Below are 19,807 nucleotides of genomic sequence, written 5' to 3' on the forward strand. Positions count from 1 at the left end.
GATTAGCTAGTTAGTGGTGTCACACGATGTGTGATGAGAACGTCTCCTTCACAAAAATCAAAATCATCATTTTTCAAACCCAGCAATGATGAAAACGGCTACACAAAAAAAAAACCCCCACTGTGGTCTGAGAGTCTGTCAAAAAAAAGGCATACACCAAGCAGCAGGAACACCATCGCCTCGGTGTCTCCATTGGTGTGGTATCCGTGTAGCATACAAATGATGTCACAAGCTACAGTGGTATAGCAACGCCATGCACAGTCATGCATAGTCGATCGTAATGGAAAATGACCAAAACTGCACCTATTTTTTGCAAGGATGCCATAACAACAATTACTGTTTTCAACTAATTTTCAACAAATCCATTTTCCCCAATAGCAGAAAAATGATTTTATATAAAACGAATTAAGGAAAATTAAAAATTCTAACTCAAAAATCTGATAAATGACTTAGTTCATGTAATGTAATATTAGGGCAAAATATTATATTTCAGCAGTTAAAAAAGGGCAAATGTCTTAAACTCTTGCAGCTCCTTATTTTACGACTTTATTATCGTGTCTATTTTTGTTTAGCTCATTTCTACACAAACAGTAGCTAAGTTAATAACATCAAGTATCAGGTGATTTTAATTACTTATTTTCCTGGGAATAAATAATTCAATTAACTTCTTTCAGTAGAGATTTGCTAGAATAGAAACAACTGCCTAAAATCAGCATTTCACCAAATGCAACAGTTAAGCAAACATGGTACCAAGAAGAACCCCAAGTAGGTTTTCAGACCATGACGCAGCAGTCTGCTGTGTCAGCTCTGCATTGGTGATCTCATAAGGAATTAAAAACTTATCACATTCACAAACTTGCCAAGAAAGCTGCTGCCAGTGTTACACCCTCCTAAAGAGCAAGCAAATGCTTTTTGCATACCTGGTCAATACTGTCAACAAGACAAAACCACTCAGTGACATTACCTGGCCGTGTAACTGGCCTCAGCTACAGTTCAAAATCAGGTGTAGCCCACTTTTACAAGACTTAGACTAAAAAAAACAAAACACAAACAAGAAAAACAAGAAGGACCCCCACCCCCCAAAACTCTAAACTGAAGAGGCCTCTCTTTCAGGTTGGGAGTAGCTAGCTCCTTCTCTGCTTCTCTCCCCTGCTGCATGCATTACAGTCTAACTCACATTACTGAGTCTGCATTGTTGCCCAGAAGCAGCACAGCCTAAATATAGTCAAAAACCCACACCGGCTGGGGGAAGACTGAGTGCGACATGGAAAGGGAGGGAAGAAAGTGAGCGATAGAAGGACAGAGAGAGGGAGAAGGTTCATAAAAGCAGAAAGCCAGAAGGCGGAATGAGACTTGGACAGTATCCCAATACTGTAAATAAGAGACCTGAGATATGACTCAAAGCACAAAAGTTTGCCATAAGAGGGGGATGGGGGGCTGCAAAGAGACACCGTCTAGACAACACCTACCCTCAGAGTCCTCCTGCTCTCGAGAACCACGGTTGCCCATGTTGAACTGCTGCAGAATGTAAAGACTGTACAGAAATACAATTTAGAGGGGGTTTTCTCTTTAAACCCCCTCTCTAACTTTCTTCCCTGTCCTCTCTACAGGTGCCCTCTCAGAATGACTTCTTTTAGTCCTCAGCCCTCCCTCTTCCAGCGTGTCTCCATTTTGCTCCTCCCTCTGACCTTGCTGATTCCTCCCCACCTCCCTCCTCTTGAGTATAGTGGCAGACAAACTAAACTGTGCCATTCCGAGTGGCTCCGACTTCCCTGAAGACTCCTCTATCTCTCCACCACAGCCATGTTATCTGATCTTTGGTTAACACATAAGAGTCAAACGGATTTGGTGTGTGTGTGTGTAGGGGGAGGGCTGTTTCTATGTATGTGTGTTTTAAGAAACACTCCACCACATAGATGGCTGCAAGGAGGCAAAATGATATTCTGGGATTATAACTATGACGAGCATAGATCTTAAGAGGGCAAAAAAAAAAAAAAAGCATTACTTCCACACATGAATCCCTTTTTTGGCTCAAGACATCTTCATGAAGCATGCAGCAGTGAAGTCAAGGTCCTCAGCAACCAGGTTTAAAGAGCCATGTCTTACAGTCACTGGACAGTTATTTTAATGTCATGTGCCATCTGATTTCACGACATGCCAAGGGACTGTCAGAATGACTGATGCAACAGACACGCAGGAGATTATTTTCAGTGTCATAATAAACATGAAATCAGCCGGCTCAACAGCCACACAGCCCATTCCTATCAGCTGTAGCCCTGCTGTGGTGCAGACTGACACTTAAATGCACTTTTATGTGCCATCTCAGTCAAAAGTACAGAATGGGAAGTGTTTCTGTTAGGGTCAAACTATCTGGGTTTGTACAAGACGTGGGAGGGTTCAATATTCAGACCAGACATTTAAGTATTGTAAAGATTTACTCATCACTAAAACTCCACAGAAGTTTACAATCTAGTAAAGCATTGTCAGACTGTTTGGGCAGACAAAAATGATCCTGTTCAAACTCCTATAGAGATTGAAAATGTGACGTCATTCAGGGGTAAAACCGCAAAGGATTCTGGGAACTCGTGGCAAGAGGTACTAGCGCACGCAGGCTTTCAATTGAAATTACATTACACAGCGATAAAAAGAAACACAAAAAATGGCAAGAAGCTGTTGTATTATTAACTGCAATAGCCGGTCGCATGACAGCCACGGGAAGCCGACGGGTAAAGAGATCGGTTTTTAATCGGATTACGTCGTTGAAGAGAAATTGTTCGAGCCATGTTTCCGAAGTAACAAAGAGGCGACGGATGGCCTGGATTGCAGCCATTCAAAGACCAAATATAACGTCCCAGAACGCTCCAGCTCACAGGTTAGTCTGCTCCAAGAATTCCCACAAAGGTCAGTGTTTTGTAGTAGTTAGTACGTCATTTTTCATAACATAATTGGTGATATAGGTTACAAGCAAGTCTGGCGCTGAACAGAAATTGTGGCGCTATGCTCCTTTGTTTATTGTGCATAAATAGTGAATTGTCCTGACACAATATTGCGTTTCGCTTCTGTTATTACCATGGTACATTGACAAAAACGTATACTTTTATTCACAGGATAAAACAGGTTTTTTTGTATCACTAATTGCCCAGTACGATTACAGCATACAATATTATTGTCACTGCTACATTTCTGTAATGCGTACCAGAAATTATTTCCACTACTAATTAATTACCGTTGAGCTCAAAGGTCCTATTAATAAACGGTTAACGAATGTGTAATTATGAAGCCGATTTGTGAGACTGGTAAACTTATGATAAGTACGATGGTCTTTCGTTCTACACGGTGCATTTCAAGGTCCTGTACCCATCCGTCGGTAAACTGTACCTGGGCTTGTTGCAGTGACCTGAAGTTACTGAACTTCATGAGTGTATGCACTCACTCCAAGAACCGTATAATTATAAATATGAGCGTAGTTTGCGTATTATACGCTAACGTATTTTGTCCACTCTGTGTGCTTGTAAGGGTCTAACCCTTTCACTCCTTTGATTTTTTCCTCGTATCTTTTCTTTGCCTTTTCATCAAGTCTGTCTTTGTACGGACCGGCATCGTTCTCCTTCGTTTTGTACATAACTTTTTTGGGGGACAAAGAAAAAGCAAGAAGGTATTGGAACCGGAGAATGAACGTTTTGCGGTGCTGCAAATGCTTGCATTTGATGCGGTACTTGGATTGTTTTGCTACGAGTTCCCGGCATGCAATGCGCGAAAGTCACGTGGTCTGTCAATCTCTATAGAAGAGCTGCTATAGAAGCTGTATAGGCCTTTGATGTGTGTGATTAGGGAGGTTCTGAAGAGGTTACGAGTCCACAGGGCAAACACAAAACACAATTATGCTAACATGTTAACATCCCCACCTATAGTATCTTCAGAATTCCTAATTATCCAAGACGAAGCCAGAGAACCTGAAGAAAACCCATGTGTAAACCTTGTATATACTCATTCACTGTATATAAAGGTCTGTCTGTCTTTTTTTTTGCACAGTTGGGGAGCGTATCAGGTCACATTTCACTGCGTGTTATACCTGTATAACCATGCACGTCACAAATAAAGAATCTTGAAATCTTGGAGAACATGGAAGCCTCACACAGAAAGCCTCTGGTTGGCCAGGAGGTTTTGACTCAGTTTTCTTGTTGTCAGGCAATACAAAAACCTGCTACACCACCCTGTGCTACCATTGACACAGGGAGGCGTAGGAATACAGTTAAACTATAAGAATATGTTTGAACTTGCTGATATCATCCAAGACTACATCGACATGTCAAATCCTGAACGGACACTAGAATTCATTCTCTTGTTTGTAATCTGAAGTTTGAGATTAGTGTATTCTCCTGATTAAATTTTTCTCATGACCAGTAAAGTTACTTTGGATTGCTCCTTTAATCAAAAGGGGGACAAAACCCCAAAGGTATGTGTGCCTACTACCAGAACTGATCAAGGGATTGTTTGCTTGTTAGGCCAATGTGTACAAACTGTCCATAAAACAAATCTAACCATTGAAGGCCACTCATACTAAAAAGATCTTATCCTGAAAATGCATGTTAACAGTAGCAAAACTCACACAGAATAAATAACACTGGCACATTTTCCACACTGACTTCTCTTATAAGCAAAGACATGAACGTAATGGCCTGTTTATGGTCACTGCACTGGTTGTATCACACACCAAATGTGACAAGACCACTGTCCCGCCATAATATATAGTGATGCCAAGTAGGGATGGGTATTGATAAGATTTTCACAATTCTGATTCCATTTTCGATTCTGTTTAACGATTCGATCCTTTATCGATTCTCTTATCGATTCTTTTTAAAAAAGGAGAACACTAAGGTCGATTAGCTTAGAACTTTGTTTTATATCTTCTCTTTGAACAAGATAGAAATTTAGGAGTAACATGGCCTTACAAACCCAACAGTGAGATCTTAAGAGATCCACAGCCTACAGCTCTTCAATGGGTCCCCAGGGAAAAAAAAATTGTAAATGTAAAATAATAAAAGAAATATTCTCCTGTAGCAATAACAAAGTATAACATAAATTATTCTGTAGCAATTACACAAGAATATCCAGGAATGTCCCTGCCTACAATTAAACACATTCACTTACTGAAAATCGGGGCATCTGCTGTGGCAAATGGGTGCAAACCTTTTACCACAAACTTAGTCACTGCTCGGTGACATTCGTCTATCCTGGCCTGAAAGGAGATGCTACCGGTAAACTGCAGTGAGAACTGTCAGCATCTGAGCCAGTCAGACTTTGTCTGTCTCTCTCATCATGGTCACCTAAATGCACAGTAATGGCAGGTTTTGTAATAAGGCAGATCGCGCTAACATAATATGCACTGTTAGTTGATTATTTACCTGAGGCATTAACGGGAGAGGACGTGCAAACGTTACCGCCGCTGCTGGGTTGAGATTCACGAGTCCGGAGCGGAATTAAAAAACACGACATTCATTTAAGGTTATCGTGTGTTTTGTGACCAAATGCTTTTGCATATTCGTAGTGTTTCTTCCCTTAAATGAAATATCTACGTTGTAAGTATTGCAAGTTGCCCTGTTGTCATCCGTTCTCGTAAATTATAACCAAACTTTTGAGCGTATAAGCCGCTTAGGCGCCGTGTTTCCTGCCAGGTAAATGACGCTCTGCAACGTGGTGACATCATTCGGGGCGACTGGAATTGATAAGGGAATCGTTTGCAAAAATGCCAAACAATTCCAAGGATTTGAAACATTGGGAACCGGTTCTCAACAAGAACCGGGTTTCAATACCCATCCCTAATGCCAAGGGTGCGCCACACTTGCAGAGTGTGTGTTACCAAAAGTTTCTCCAGAAAGTCTCTGCTTTTCATGCCTTTACAACAGCTCCTTCTGTGTAATCTGGAATGATCTGAGCCCTTGTTATGATATCAGTGGAAAAAAAACAATATGATTATACATTCCAACACAGTGTGCCAGGCTACAAAAGTGAACAGGTCCACGACTGGCCAAAATGACACCAAAGAGCAGCTCGCAATAGCATTTGTAACACCATTTTCAGAGTGTGTTTGTTTGTTTTGTGAGGGTTACAGTGGTGGGTATAAATATGCCTTCAGTCAAACGCACACAGACTGCTGTTCAGAAAGGAACTGCAAAATATCTGAAAATATACATTTATATATGCCAAACATGTGAATTTACCATAAATTAATGCACAAGTCCACCAGACCTTCAGCCCTATACAGTTTAACTGTCCCATGCACAACCCAACACACACATACTCCACATTCAAGAGCAAATAGTGGAATCCTTCCTATGAGCAGTCTCATAGGAAGGATTGTGTTTTTACAGGTCTGCATTGAGGCCTCTGCATTCAGTTCAACAAAGACAACACATAGTTCAAATGCCTGGTAGGAGGAGGTCAGCAAGTTTGTTTCAGGGCATCACTAGGTTTTATGGTCCAATGACACACAGTTACCACTAGATGGAGGCACAGCACATATGATCAGCAATAAATGTGTCTGTTGCAGCTATACTCAGTTGATGTGGAACCAAATGACTATGAGTAAATGTAAAATGAAGACACTTTTGTGTGTATTAAATATAATCATTGAAAGCTTTTATACTGTGATGTACATAAATTTTACTTCTATTGCTAAGTGCAGATTTCTAAGGATGCTGTTGTGGGCCCATTTGTACATAACCACTTTGACACGAATAGTCAGCAACTTTAAACTTTTTGGGGAATGCAGCCACACCCATCAATAGGAGCACAGTGCGAGTTGTAACTGCTATTCATTAAGGTCATATGGTCCATGCTGGCTGAGAGAAGGTCATCTTTCCTGATTATTCTCGCTCTCACGGTCTGTAAAATTGTCACTGCTTTTTATAACACCTTATACTCCACTCCTGTTCAATCTCATTTCATGTTAGCCAGAAGTGTCTCGCACAAAGAGATGCATAAATAATGAGTGGGGGGCAGGGGACAAGATTAATGTAATTATTAGAAATCTCAGAAGCGTGTAGTTTATTAAGGGAAGACGGTTATTTTCTTGTAAACACTTACATGAAGACAAACACTGAAAGAGTAACAAGTCAGAATTCCTAAAAAAAAAACAAAAAAAAAACAAACCAACAACAAAGAAGACTTCAACTAAAGGCTGATCACTGTGCAATATGTGAGCAACTACTGAGGATTTAATGACATGTTACACAGCTCACTGGCTTCCTGTAAAATGTTGCATTAATTTTTAAGATTCTGCTTCTTACTTTCAAGTCTTTTGATAATCTTGCACTCCCATCTCTCTCCAACTTCTTCACATTGCCACTCTTTCCCAAACTGAGATGCTCCTCCTATGTTGCTCTTACTATAACAGCTGTTTGTTTCAGCCAAGTAGCCCCGCGTCTTTCAAAGTCTTGCCCACGGCACAGTCACTACTCTGACAGTCTTACCATCTTTAAAGTCAGTCTTTAAACACATCTTTTTAAGCTTCTCTATTCCGTTTGATTTTAGTTTAAGACGTATTAACTTTTTACTATATGGTGTTTTCCTACAGTTATTTTATCTATACTTAAGATATACTTTTGTTTAATTTCTTCTAAGGGCTCCTTGAGTATGTTGAAAGGCACCTATAAATAAAATTTATTCTTTTGGGTGGTGTTTTTTTTCATTTGACATTTTCCTCGCCTCTCACCCTTCCTATTTAAATTTTGTTGCAACTTGTCCTTGCGTTTCATTACAAAGTGTACCATCGATCTTCATAATTGTTTTTCTCTCCAACTAATTTAGTTTGCCAAGTGTAAGAATGGTGCTAGGTGAGTGGCACAAATGAGACTCCAGGTAAAACCTCTTACCGTAAGTACCATATTCTGCAGGGCTTGTGCCTGGGTAATAGCCTGGGGTGCCTGTTGGGACTGGGAACTGCTGAGGTGTGGGAACGTAGGTTGGTGACCGGTACTGAGGAGGCAAACCAGAGAGCGGGTGGAAGATAGAAGAGAAGATAAATGGAGAAAAACAAAACAAAACATCATCAGATACAGATATAGATCATTAAAGTTGTAGAAGCAAAAAAAATGTGAACACTTTGGAATTACAAGGATTTTATGCCAACCTCTAACATGGGCTAAAACTTGAATATTATAAAAACTATAAAGAATTCTGCCTTCAGTCTTTGGTTTGTTGTTCCCTCAGTGACTACAAGCAGCCTCAAACCATAAGGATCCCTCCATGATGCTTTACAGTTGGGAGGGAGACTGTGGTGTGTAATACAATTTTCTTGTTTCCTTTCAGAAGACTTCATTAGGATCTGAATTGCAAAACTAATGTAATGAAAAAAGTAATCTGCTTTTTTGTTACTTCTCCAAATAAGCAATCCATTACCGTTGTAATGTTGCTACATTTTCCTGTTCCTTTTTTTTTTTTTTTTGCATTTGTGCACTTGCTTTCTATTTTTTGTGAAATGGGACACCCTTCACCCATTTGTGTTACTATGTGGCTCGATTAAACTATGTGAAACACAGCTTCAAAACTCTGGTGGTATGTTGAGGAGGAACTACTACATACTACTACATACATAGTGGCTATGCAATAAGGTGAAATCAATACACTCAGGTGCTTTTCTCAGGACTGTGACATATTGGTACTCCAGACACCGGCACATTTTCACACATTTGGATAAGAAGACCAGACCACATTTTCTGAGTAATCAAAGTAGAAATCCTGGTAATTTCTGCAACAAAATTACAAATGCCTCTGCACCATTAACCACTTTGAGCAGTTTGAGTCACTAAGCCTCATTTTGTGGATGCAGGGTTACAAAATTTATCTAAATAAAAAATTAATGCATTTTTAATAGAGCTAACAAACCTATATTTTCAATTTAATTCAATCTTATTTTTATAGCACCACCAAATCACAACAGTTGCCTCAATGAGCTTTATATTGTAAGATATAGACCCTACAATACAATACAAAGAAAACCTCTAGCAGAAACAAAAACAAACAAACAAAACAAAAAACCACACACACACAAGTTGTGCCCACTACCTGTGACTGTATGATGTAGGCAGGTCCCTGTGGCGAACTGGGAAAGGGCAACTGTTGCTGGGGGATCATCATCATTTGGGAGCCAGGGCCTGCCTGGTAGACGTGGGTGGGGGTCACAGGCCGAGGAGCACTGCTGGGTGGGATACCTCTTGGCCCACTGCTGGGAGGCAGGTTGGGTCTGTTGGGGTAGTAGGGCTAAGAAGATAGTAGAAAAGCAAAGGTGAAGCAAGTGTGGGTTGTGAAAAAGACAAGAAGAAATATGGTGTGATGGACCACAGAGAAGAAAGAAAAACAAAACAGGACCATTTGCTACCTCTCTGAAACCTCTGACATGAATAAATGCCCTTTGCATTATTTTATCTCTTGGACCCAGGGAAACTAGCTTGTTCAGCCTAATAATAAGCTCACAGTGTGTTTGTGAATCTGTGGCTCGACTCCAACTGGAAACATATTGGCCCTGTCTGCCAGCAGAGATAAAGCAGCTAATGCTGGTTCATTCAGAGCCTCCTCATTGACATTCTGCTGCTGGCCTGGGAGCTAACTGCTGTAGCCAGAAAAATGACACCAAGCCAACAAAGCACAACACTGCCAAATATTAGGCTCACACATATGCACTCCTCCAGAGGGTGAAAGAAGGGAAAAGTGGAGGGAAAAACTGTGAGGAAAGAGAAAACCTGAGTTACCTGTAGCGATCTGAAGCTTCCCTTCAGCAGCACAAGCACAGATCACACACAGACACACATTCAATAGAAGCAAGAAGAAGGTGGGAAGAGAAAGAGTGAGAAAAGGAAGGCATGACAATCAGTTAGAAGAAAGCGCCCAGAAACCACCAAATCTTAGCTAAGCAGTGAATTAACAAGCAGCATGCAGATAAAAGGCACAACAGTGAATCAGGCCTAGCTGCATTTCTGAAATGTTGGAGCAACATTTATGCATTTTATTATAAAGCATAACCCAAATGCAATTTAACCTTTATCACAGTAAATTCAATATTTACTTAAAACATTAACTTCAGTTATCATCAAGTTAATTTTGCATTATTGGGCAATGTTAATTACACAAACATAAAATGCTAAAAATATTATCATGTAGTCTCTGAATCAGGAACCACCAGTTTGTGGTCATTTTATTCCTGAAATCTTGGCCTTCTCCACTGCTTCTCACATGCATGAAAATGGTAGAAATCCCCCTCCCATCCTCAAGTTAGTCAGCTGTGCTGTTAGTACCTGTTGATGTATAGGCCGGGGCCCGGGGGCAAACTAGAGGAGGAGAGGCAGACAGGACAGAGATTAAAGACAAAAGCTCAAACTCCATGCTTCACTCCCCACTAACAGGTTATTTCAGTTCTGTACGTTTCCAACTGGAGCTCATCATATGAAAATGGCTGTCATAGCATGAGCTTTTTCTTAACTTGCCCTATATTTTTTTTAAATTATTAAACTTTTTTACAAGGCTACATACAAAATATTACAGATCTGATATTAATGTATTAATCAAGCTGCCTTTAAGCTGATTGCATTTACTCAAATCAATCAGGGGCAGTAAGAAACAAAAGAATTTAGATCATGTAGATTAAGCTCCAATACTTCATAAGACATGTAATGAAGACCACAGTGACCGTTTACATTTCGCAGAGCTGGAGGAAAGTTTGCAAACAGATATGCAGGCGTTCTAAGAACCCTATACGTTTAGGATAGTGCCAGTGAGTAGAAGTTTTGCAAAATTGCACAATAGCATTTTTACCCTGCGTGGTTTGTCTGGACTGATCAGATGCAAGTTAGAAATAAACAAAAATATTTGCATTGCACCACAAAAATGAACTTGTGTGGAAAGCAATGAATCCAATTTGTAAATTGTCATGCTTCTGACTAGATAATATTTTCCCTGATGGAACAGTCGTTTCTGAGGAGTGAGCAAGCCTACCTGTCGGGGTTGTGGTGTTGGGTTCATTTGTGGAGGTTGGGTGGCAAACACTACAGACGGGGGCTGCCCAGGGGGGAATGAGGGCTGCAGAAGACAGGAAGTGAGAACAACAGCAGAAGAGCGTTAAGAGAGCCAAAAAGGTGAGGCCCTAGAGTCCCACAACTGTGTAAAGGCTTTACTGTTTATATTACAGACATCTTTTCCGATTTATGTTTATGGGGTGTAGACAACCGGCAAGTAAGTACTTTATAGCTATTTTTGAGACAAAGTAAAAAACACACAAACACCAAAATAAATAAAATCACAATTAAAAATAACAGTGCTTAGCTGGATAGTTACAAAGATGCTGCAGGCTATTCTGGCCCCTGACAATATGATGGCAAGATAATAATAATAAGCTCATAGTGTGTTTATGAATCTGTGGCTCGACTCCAACTGGAGTCCAGTTATAATATTCAAGTTTTCGCCCACGTTAGAGGTTAGCATGATCTGAAAAAGACAGTCATAGACATCATTCCAGTTAATTACTATGGAGGACATCAACTGCTGTGGGACTTTCCACAGTATTGTCAAAAAACACAAGACTTGTGTCTGCTGCAGCTGTCCTCTATCAGAGAACCTCTATTGTTGAGTGATCTACTTTTCATTATCTTCACAAAGCACTTCAACGACTTCCCTGGCTCTTAGAATACACAGTGAGAAAGAAAACCACACCCTTGTAGAGCCAATATGCAGAGTTAAGTAACGCTGCATCTTACCTGTGAAAGGCCGGGGGAAGGGGCAGGGTGGGGAGTGGTTGGGGGTCCCGTTATAGGCTGTGGTGCTTTATTCATTTCATGGAGCTCTGCATGGGGAGGCAGATGTGGACCTGTGTACAAGTCTGAAAAAAGAAATGACCAAAGGGTTAAACTGGTCTTTGGTGATTATATTACCTGCCATTTCAAAGGTCACAATGGTAACACTGTGGATTACACAGTGTATTAAAGTGGATAGCAGTTGCAGTTTAACTGAAGTCTTACATAAAAAAGTGAGAGCCTTCACTAGACTTACATTTATAAATCCTTTAAGGTCCAAGTGTCGTTACACTGGGTATTTTTTTTCCCTAAAAGTCAAAGAGAAAGAAAAACCTTGTTTACAATGACCACATATCAGCTTGCATCACATTTTAAACTTTATAGACACTACTTTTTAAACAGCTGCCTTACAAACAGGCTGGAAAAATATACAAAGTCTACAATATCCAATTCCACACTTATGTAATTATAAAGTATTTATCACCACCAGCACATTTGCAATGAAACATCTCTTGTTTTGGTTTAAGTACAAAGGCTGAGATACTCAAAGATAAAGACAAAGAAACAGAGCTAACAAAGCACTGAAGCCGTTTTTACCTTTAAAAGCTAGCCAGCTAACATTGTCCTCCATGCACTTTGTTTAACAGCACACGTTTTCTGAATGGTTCAATAGCTTTCTGACTTAAAACATGTTACATTTCAATCATAGTGCTACGTAAAACTTGACAATAAAAATTAAAAATAATAATTGAAAAACAATAGCCAGTAAATTGAATTTGAGCACTCGTTTACATTAAACCTGAAGTGTTATACCTCATTGTGTTGCAAGATAAATTAACCCCACTGAACCACCGCTAAGTACGCTAATATATCGTTTTAGCTAGCTCCTTCTTTAGTATTAGCATTAAATACGCATATAATGATAATCTTGACAGTTACAACAATTAAAAACAGGTAAATGCAATGACCCACTACAGTTTTACCTTGAACAGTTGCGCGGACATCCGTGTAGTAAGTACCTTAGACACTGCATATGTTTAAGATAACATGCTAGGAGTGAGAAATAAACTGCCTGACTGTCTGCTATCAACAACAGCAGTCTTTACGTAGTAAGCAAGAAGAATTCAACCAATGGCGTGTCGCTGTTCCCTGTTAAAATGTGCTAATTTCCCACCCCCGCCCCCCACCGGCAGTCGTCTAACCTGTCGCTATGGACTCCCAACAGCCCTATTGGGCTTCCAGCTGTGTAGTAGCCATAGGCCAAACTGTGAGGTTTGTTTTGTGGACCAAAAAAAAACCCCAAAACGTATTTGTGAGTTGTCTGAATCCCCAATACCGATAAAGCAGCAGAATATTTGTGAAGGAAAAAAAAAAAAAAGGGGGGGGGGGGTATTGATTGGGTGCATCCTAAATAAGTGGAGAAACTCTTCAAATGAATAAGTTTATATTAATGACAAAGAAACACTTTTGCAGATTTGTACAGTGGTCATTTAGTGACGCCACTATCAGCACTGACACTTATCTACTGTATTAGATCAATGCTGCTAACCAAAGTTGAACTGTTTTAAAATTCAGGGAGCATGAATCAGCTCACACCTACCAGAACAATTCTGTGTACAACAACAGATTGCCATTGTCTATTGTTCCAACTGCTCAGTCTCTGAAATGTGCTCTCCATTTAGTCTGATCACCACATGATGATACACTCAAACAAAACAGTCACGCTGCTGACTAAATGGTCATCTCTGTATGTCATACATAGTAAGATTTCTCCCTAGCTTATATAGTCTTCACTAATAATAAACACATCTGGTATTCATAGCCCAAACACTACATTATCGCTGTCACTGACACACACTCTTTTTACTGATACACATACACAAGTACTCACACTCTGAGGCAGCAGAATAAAAAGCCTGAGTCATGATGATTCCGGATGTTTGTTTTTTTTTAAGAAAGAGGAAATAACAAATAGCTGTTATCACCACCGTTTCTATGACTATAACAATACATAAATGCAAGGGGACATAAATCTAATCAATTTCAACAAATAGGGTTTCTATACAGCCAGGTGAAATCCCTGACATTGATTGAACTATTCACACCATAGTGGAGCTGCAGAGCTTTTAAGGAAGGCAGCAGTATAAGTGAGGAAAGAATGCAGGAGGGTGATAGGCGGCAGTTCACAGGCTCATCCATAGAAAGACTGTTAGGCTTAGCTGGGCTGGCTTGAACCAAATGCTAGGTAAACAATCTCAGGGCTAAAAGAGAGCCTAAAAAACTCATTAGTCATTTTGCATCACACTGAAGCAGTTTTCACACATGCGCAGCAGCCCTCAACTTTTCAGCACATCCCCAGACAAAGGTGTGAGTGAGAGGGCAAAATCTCTCCAGTATAAGGTCTATTTGATTTCAGACTGTGATGTTGTGAGGAAAGTCCAGGTAAAAGTCTGGTGAGATCATAGTGAGCAAGCGGCCCTGTTTCCTGACACGCTCTGCCAACATCATGTCTAACACTATCACTACATGCACCATGTCAGAAAGAGCATCTGCAGATAATGTTGTAAACCACATTATCCAACTCCAAGACTCCAAGGAACACGTTTCACAGCAGTTCAGAAATTATCTGTCTATACCAACAAGCACAAAGACACAGATTACACGACTAGGAAAATAGCCATTCTCCAAATCTACAGCTCGCTTCATACCTCTGCGTTTTGCATGAAAAACGAATAACAAGCTTTATCAGATGACCATGAAGAAAATAAATTCCGTTATTTGGATGCATTTCTGGTCCTCCATTTCCTTAACAATATAACATTGTAGCTTTTACCAGACTATCCTATTTTAACTAGGCAATAAGATCTCCATGGGGGGAAACATGGTCTATATTGCAGTTTGAATCAAAACTGTTACAACCCAACCCATGAAAATCACATACACTGGGTATGCAACAGTAGCATGATAAAATTCAGATTTTAACAGCATAGCAGCTGCTACCAGCACATGTAATTCTTTAATTATGTTGAATTACCACTGGCAATTTAACTACATATCTTTTTCTTCCAGATAAGGGTTATGTGATAGAGGGAAGGATATGTAGATACTTAGAAGATCCAATCAAGCAGCAAACACAAACTGCACTGTTTATAACAGACTCACTTTCTGTCCACTAACATCAGCCAAGTGAGCTCAGCAGCATGTCTTAAAATGGTATATAATCCAGTAATGAATTGCTGAAATTAGTGTTCACATATTAAAATCTGAAGCACCAAAAATAAACCCGGGAATAGCCTACTGTACAAGCAAAGATCCCAGTGGTCGACCTTCCTTGCAGGAATGTGGGTTTTTTGTTTTTGGGTGGGGGTGGGGGGGCAGAGGAAAGTCATCCACACCGCCACCGAACCCCACCCCATCCCCTTATAACACACAGGCCAGTCATTTGAGCTTCTCTGACATGCAGCACTGTGGAAATTTAGCCAGCACGACTGACGGGGAAACATGCTCCTTCAACAGTTACATAAGCTTCTGCTGTCGGTAACCAAAGTTTGCTGCTAGTGAAGTTGGCTGTCATGTCTCCTATAAAGGGTGTAACCACTGTCTGTGTTTGAACACACATGATTTAGACTCCCTTTACCCAGAGCGACATTACTGTAAATCAACTGTTTACTGAACCTATAACCCCCCCCCCCCCCCCCCCCCCCAAAAAAAAAACAAAACACATCTGCACTTAGAACTAGACAAACTTTCCTGCCTGGGGAAGACAGCGGTGGAAAAAACAACCAAAGATACAAGAATGCAAGTCACTTTTTCATGCCTGCAAATACTATAAACAAAACCACTCGTCTCTCAGGCTTTTGCACAAAGCCTATTTGCAAATGCACATGACCTTAGTAACTTAACTTTTGTACACATTTTATTGGCCTGACATTTGTACCTGTCACAGTCAGTGGCACTGTGTAGTCTGTTGTGATAACGTAGTTCAGAAAGCTCCAGCAGTGGTAGGCTTCGCTGGATCACTTTAATGCTCGACGACTATAGTTTTAATTCAGTATGCAAGGACAACAACATGCTCATTTTGCAAAGTTGTGTTTTTGTTCTGTCATTTATAGACAGGACCAACACACTTGGAAGAAATTAGGTCAATATTCAAGTTCACTGACCTAAGCAGAAAGGTAACAGGAAATAAACTCCATCAGATTTCCTCCTGTACTGTGCTGCTTCTCCCAGAGATAGTCCACAGATTTAAAATAGCACTTACATAAAGTTGGGGCATTTACAAGAGAAACACTCAAAGCAGAGGCTTATATATTTAGAAAAGTCTCAGGACTGTGTTGAGATAGATGCAGCCACAGAAAACGACCAAACCACAACCATGCTGGTTCCCTGACCGGGAAACCAAAGGACACTGCACACTCATTGCCTAATGCTTTATTACATGCTACTGCTGTTTTTCTAATGAGAATCATAATTTATAAAATTAACATAATTCTGTATTTGATAAAATGGTGACTGACAGGAAAGCCTTTAAAGAGGTCATAGAGCAAGGAAGCAAAGGGATGTTTTCACAAACAATTCTCAAATGGACCCTTTCGTAAACATGGGAGTCACACTGTGTTGGCCATTAGAAAGAATACAGATTTAGACCACTTCCATACTGGCTTCATTTCAGACCAGGAAGTTGCATCCATTTTTTTTTAAATACAGTTTTTGATTAGGAGCCACAGGAAAAGCTGCATTACCACATTTTCCACAAATCTGCTCAATACAACTTGATTTATACAATCCCCATTGAAAGCTCACAGCTTTTTACCATCATCTTGTTTCTGCTTCTCCTTTTAAGGGTCGCCACAGCAGATCATCTGCCTCCATCTTACCCTATGTGTCACACTGACCAGCAACAGGTCCTCTTCCACTACATCCATCCTCCTTTGAGATCTTCTTCTTTTCCTCCTGCCAGGCAGCTCTGTATTCAACATCCTTTGTGCAGTATATCCACTATCCCTCCTGCACACATGTCCAAACCACCTCAATCTTACTCGTCACTCTTTTTACTATTACACTTCCTTTTTTTTGTTGAAGCTCTAACCCTGCTCATACTTTTCAAGTTTATCTTATCAGACATTACAAATTTCCATTCAAGTCACTGTTTTCTTAGCCTGGTTAATAATTCCTCTGACATTTTTTTTTCTGAAGTGGAGTGAATTAAACAGTATGGATGAAACAAACAAAACAATACTTTACAGTCTGTACTCCGCTGTTGACATTGACCAATAATCATCCCATTTGAGCATCAACAGTCTGTGACAAGCAGGCATCCCACTCTGACAATGATGAACATACAATTAGAACGTAGCTGCAGTGACACAGCATCACGCCAGCACAGCCTGTCTCCTCCCTCCCCTTCTCGGTCCTGTCCCCATGTTCCTCTGGTAACAATCTGCCAAAACCCACACATGCCCAGTCTCCAGGCTTTCAAATTTCACAACAGGATGCTCGGCAGTATCCTTATGTCAGGCAAACTGTGAGAAGCTGGCTCCATGTGTTTGTCTGCTGTGAGTTTTATTCATTTCCTCCAAATAAAGCTTGTCTGAAACCACTGCATATCAAATATGAATGTTCACTGATAGAGACAAGACAGACAATAAACACCTGCCTGTATTAGCTATATAGACTGTATGCCATCTATAAGAAACAGCATCCATTTTGGACCCACACTCCCAGATAAGGTCACATGGTTGCAGTCCTTAACATCAGCCTCGTGTTTGCTGCAGTAGACGAAGTGATCATCAAAAGGTTTAAATGTGAACATACCACCAATACCAGCGTTTGACTGCCCCCCACCCCCACCATATATATATATATGTATGTATGTATATATATGAATGACACAGATACAGCAGAGACATTTACACCAAGCTTGTCAAGACAACGGTCTGTCCAAACTGTGAGACACTTTTGCTTTGACACAGGGGCGTGTCAGTGTTTACGCGTACGCCAAACACGACAAATGCATCTATTCCCGTGTTATTTACAGTAAACGCATATTCACGCACAATAGAAGCTGCCCTAAACATCTGCAAATACAAACCCGCTGCTGCATGTTATGCAGTTAGCCATGCTGCTAACTTTCCTAGGCCCAACCTCGATCTACCACGTGGTTTCTCCTGCTACTGGCGCGATGCACAGCCCAGCTGCCGGCTTCACGCCAGCCACACCTCAGCCGACAGCACATATGACAACCATGTATTTCACGTACGGCACAAAGCATAGACGTCCAACAACGTGCAGAGGGAGCAGCAATGAAGACAAGCGTGACACAGGTCGGATCTAAGGAGGAGAAATACTAACCTGGTCGAGCTGAGCAGGTGGCTCCTGGTTATTAGCTCGTTGGTTCAATAGCTGCTATAGCTTTAGCTATATGAGGATAAACTGCGCGACACTGATGCCAGTGGTGTCGTGACAGTGATGGATACTGTAACTAACCCGAATGAGTCAGACACCTCAGTTTCACTTTGCAGCCAAACATCTCGCTCAGTTCTGACAACCTACCTACGCTTACACCGGTGCAGTACAGGGGATGCCGAGAGGAAATCCCAGATTCTCGTGTGGCTTATTTCCCACTGCAGTTGACAAGTTAAAAGCACAGTGATCCATCTACTCAACCACTCAGGCTCCAAAACACACTGTCCAATTTCTCTTCATTCCTGGAATTGGAGTTGTAGCATTTGTTTTGCTCATGAAGAAAAAGACTCTTGCTCCATGTATACATCCAGATCTTTATATTAGCTTTACATGCTTGCCCAACCCGGCACCAATCACCATCACATGGTTTCAGGTATCAAGCTCTCAGTATGCATGTTATAATACATACATTAAATGATTACAGTGATCTCTTTATGTAAAGCCGGGCAGCCAAAAAAGGTGTAAAGGAGTTCTAATACTTTCAGTCGGGAGCTTGGCACTTCGGCAAAACACGCCTTCACCAGCCAAAAGTGGTTTCGCTGCTCACGTATCTTATGTAGGCTACTTTGTAGCTAGCCTACAAACGGTTCAATAGCTAGCAGGAGAATTTACGTTTACCGGCGAAACAACAGCACTGTGACACGACAGTCTGTGTATCACTTATCTTATATGATATAGTACACATAACATAATGTGTGTCCCCGAATCAAACGGGCATGTAAGCAACTTGGCTGTCTATCGAAATGCTAGCTTGCTAGCCGGACAAGCTAAAATGAAGAAAGAACACCCACGTCGCGTTAGCATGGAATGCTAGCGACAAGCTAGCTAGCTAATCCCTAAAAACACAGCAGGAACACTATCCAGCAGAAAGCACTCAACAAAGTCACAGGACACAGCCAAATCACCCCACTAAAATGTGAAAGGTTGGTCTGAACGTCCCACCAGAGTCTCCATAGAACAGAGACGTAACATTTATCTCAGATATTAAACGTTTTAATAAAGAATTTAGCTGAGGATTGTGGCGTTACCTTTCTCTCCTTGAGTCCGCGGAGCCGGACGGACGGAAAGTCTTCCCGGAAGCCGGTACCTAGTAATTCCGGCAAAATCCCATCACGTGAAAGTTTCCCAGTGATCATGTTCTGAACAATAATGTAAAATCTTTAGTCACCAGTGTTTTCTCTACTCTTCTTGTGAGTAACAGGCATCCATTGGCTTTTTCAGTGACTATAGTAGGCTGACGTCCTGAGTTGGTTCAAACTATTATCATGGCTACTCTTTTATTAGCATCACATAGCAATAAGAAAGACATTTAAATGGAATAAATACTATAAATAATAATATTAAGATCAAAGCAAAATAGCAAAGACACCGTTGAGTATATTCAGCGTTTAAAATGTGGCAAAAGCTTGGCAATTCTTGTTAAAAACAAAGATTAATAGATCAACTAAAGTGTAATGAGATGCAGTTGGAAATTCAAAGTTGAACCAAGCAATTTAGGTGGCAGCTATAAACTATTAAAACTATAAACTTCATTTTTACTGCTAACATGCTCACTTGAA

The 19,807-nt window shown here is 40.6% G+C and overlaps 1 protein-coding gene across 10 annotated transcripts in view; it reads right to left on the minus strand.

Annotated features, from left to right (window-relative positions):
- eif4g1b (eukaryotic translation initiation factor 4 gamma, 1b) overlaps window positions 1-19,330 on the minus strand; it is a 38,484-nt gene extending 19,154 nt beyond the window's left edge. For 2 of the 10 annotated variants that reach the window (XM_087850748.1, XM_087850743.1), the window contains exons 1-8: window positions 19,277-19,330; window positions 12,040-12,091; window positions 11,748-11,869; window positions 10,990-11,073; window positions 10,293-10,325; window positions 9,750-9,770; window positions 9,067-9,261; window positions 7,875-7,977 (exon numbers count right to left, since the gene is read on the minus strand). In XM_087850748.1, coding sequence (XP_087706874.1) covers window positions 7,875-7,977; window positions 9,067-9,261; window positions 9,750-9,770; window positions 10,293-10,325; window positions 10,990-11,073; window positions 11,748-11,822 — 511 coding nt within the window. In that variant the 5' untranslated portion in view covers window positions 11,823-11,869; window positions 12,040-12,091; window positions 19,277-19,330. Of the gene's footprint in view, window positions 1-1,469; window positions 1,633-7,874; window positions 7,978-9,066; window positions 9,262-9,749; window positions 9,771-10,292; window positions 10,326-10,989; window positions 11,074-11,747; window positions 11,870-12,039; window positions 12,092-12,766; window positions 12,985-13,383; window positions 13,403-13,674; window positions 13,694-18,134; window positions 18,154-19,276 lie in introns of those variants that run through there. The other 8 variants (XM_087850749.1, XM_087850747.1, XM_087850745.1 and 5 more) reach the window with 8 other exon arrangements.
- Between the last annotated feature and the right edge of the window lie 477 nt (window positions 19,331-19,807).

This window comes from Neolamprologus brichardi, chromosome 14, assembly GCF_056152115.1.
Source record: "Neolamprologus brichardi isolate AB-2024 chromosome 14, ASM5615211v1, whole genome shotgun sequence".
NCBI classification, from domain to species: domain Eukaryota; kingdom Metazoa; phylum Chordata; class Actinopteri; order Cichliformes; family Cichlidae; genus Neolamprologus; species Neolamprologus brichardi.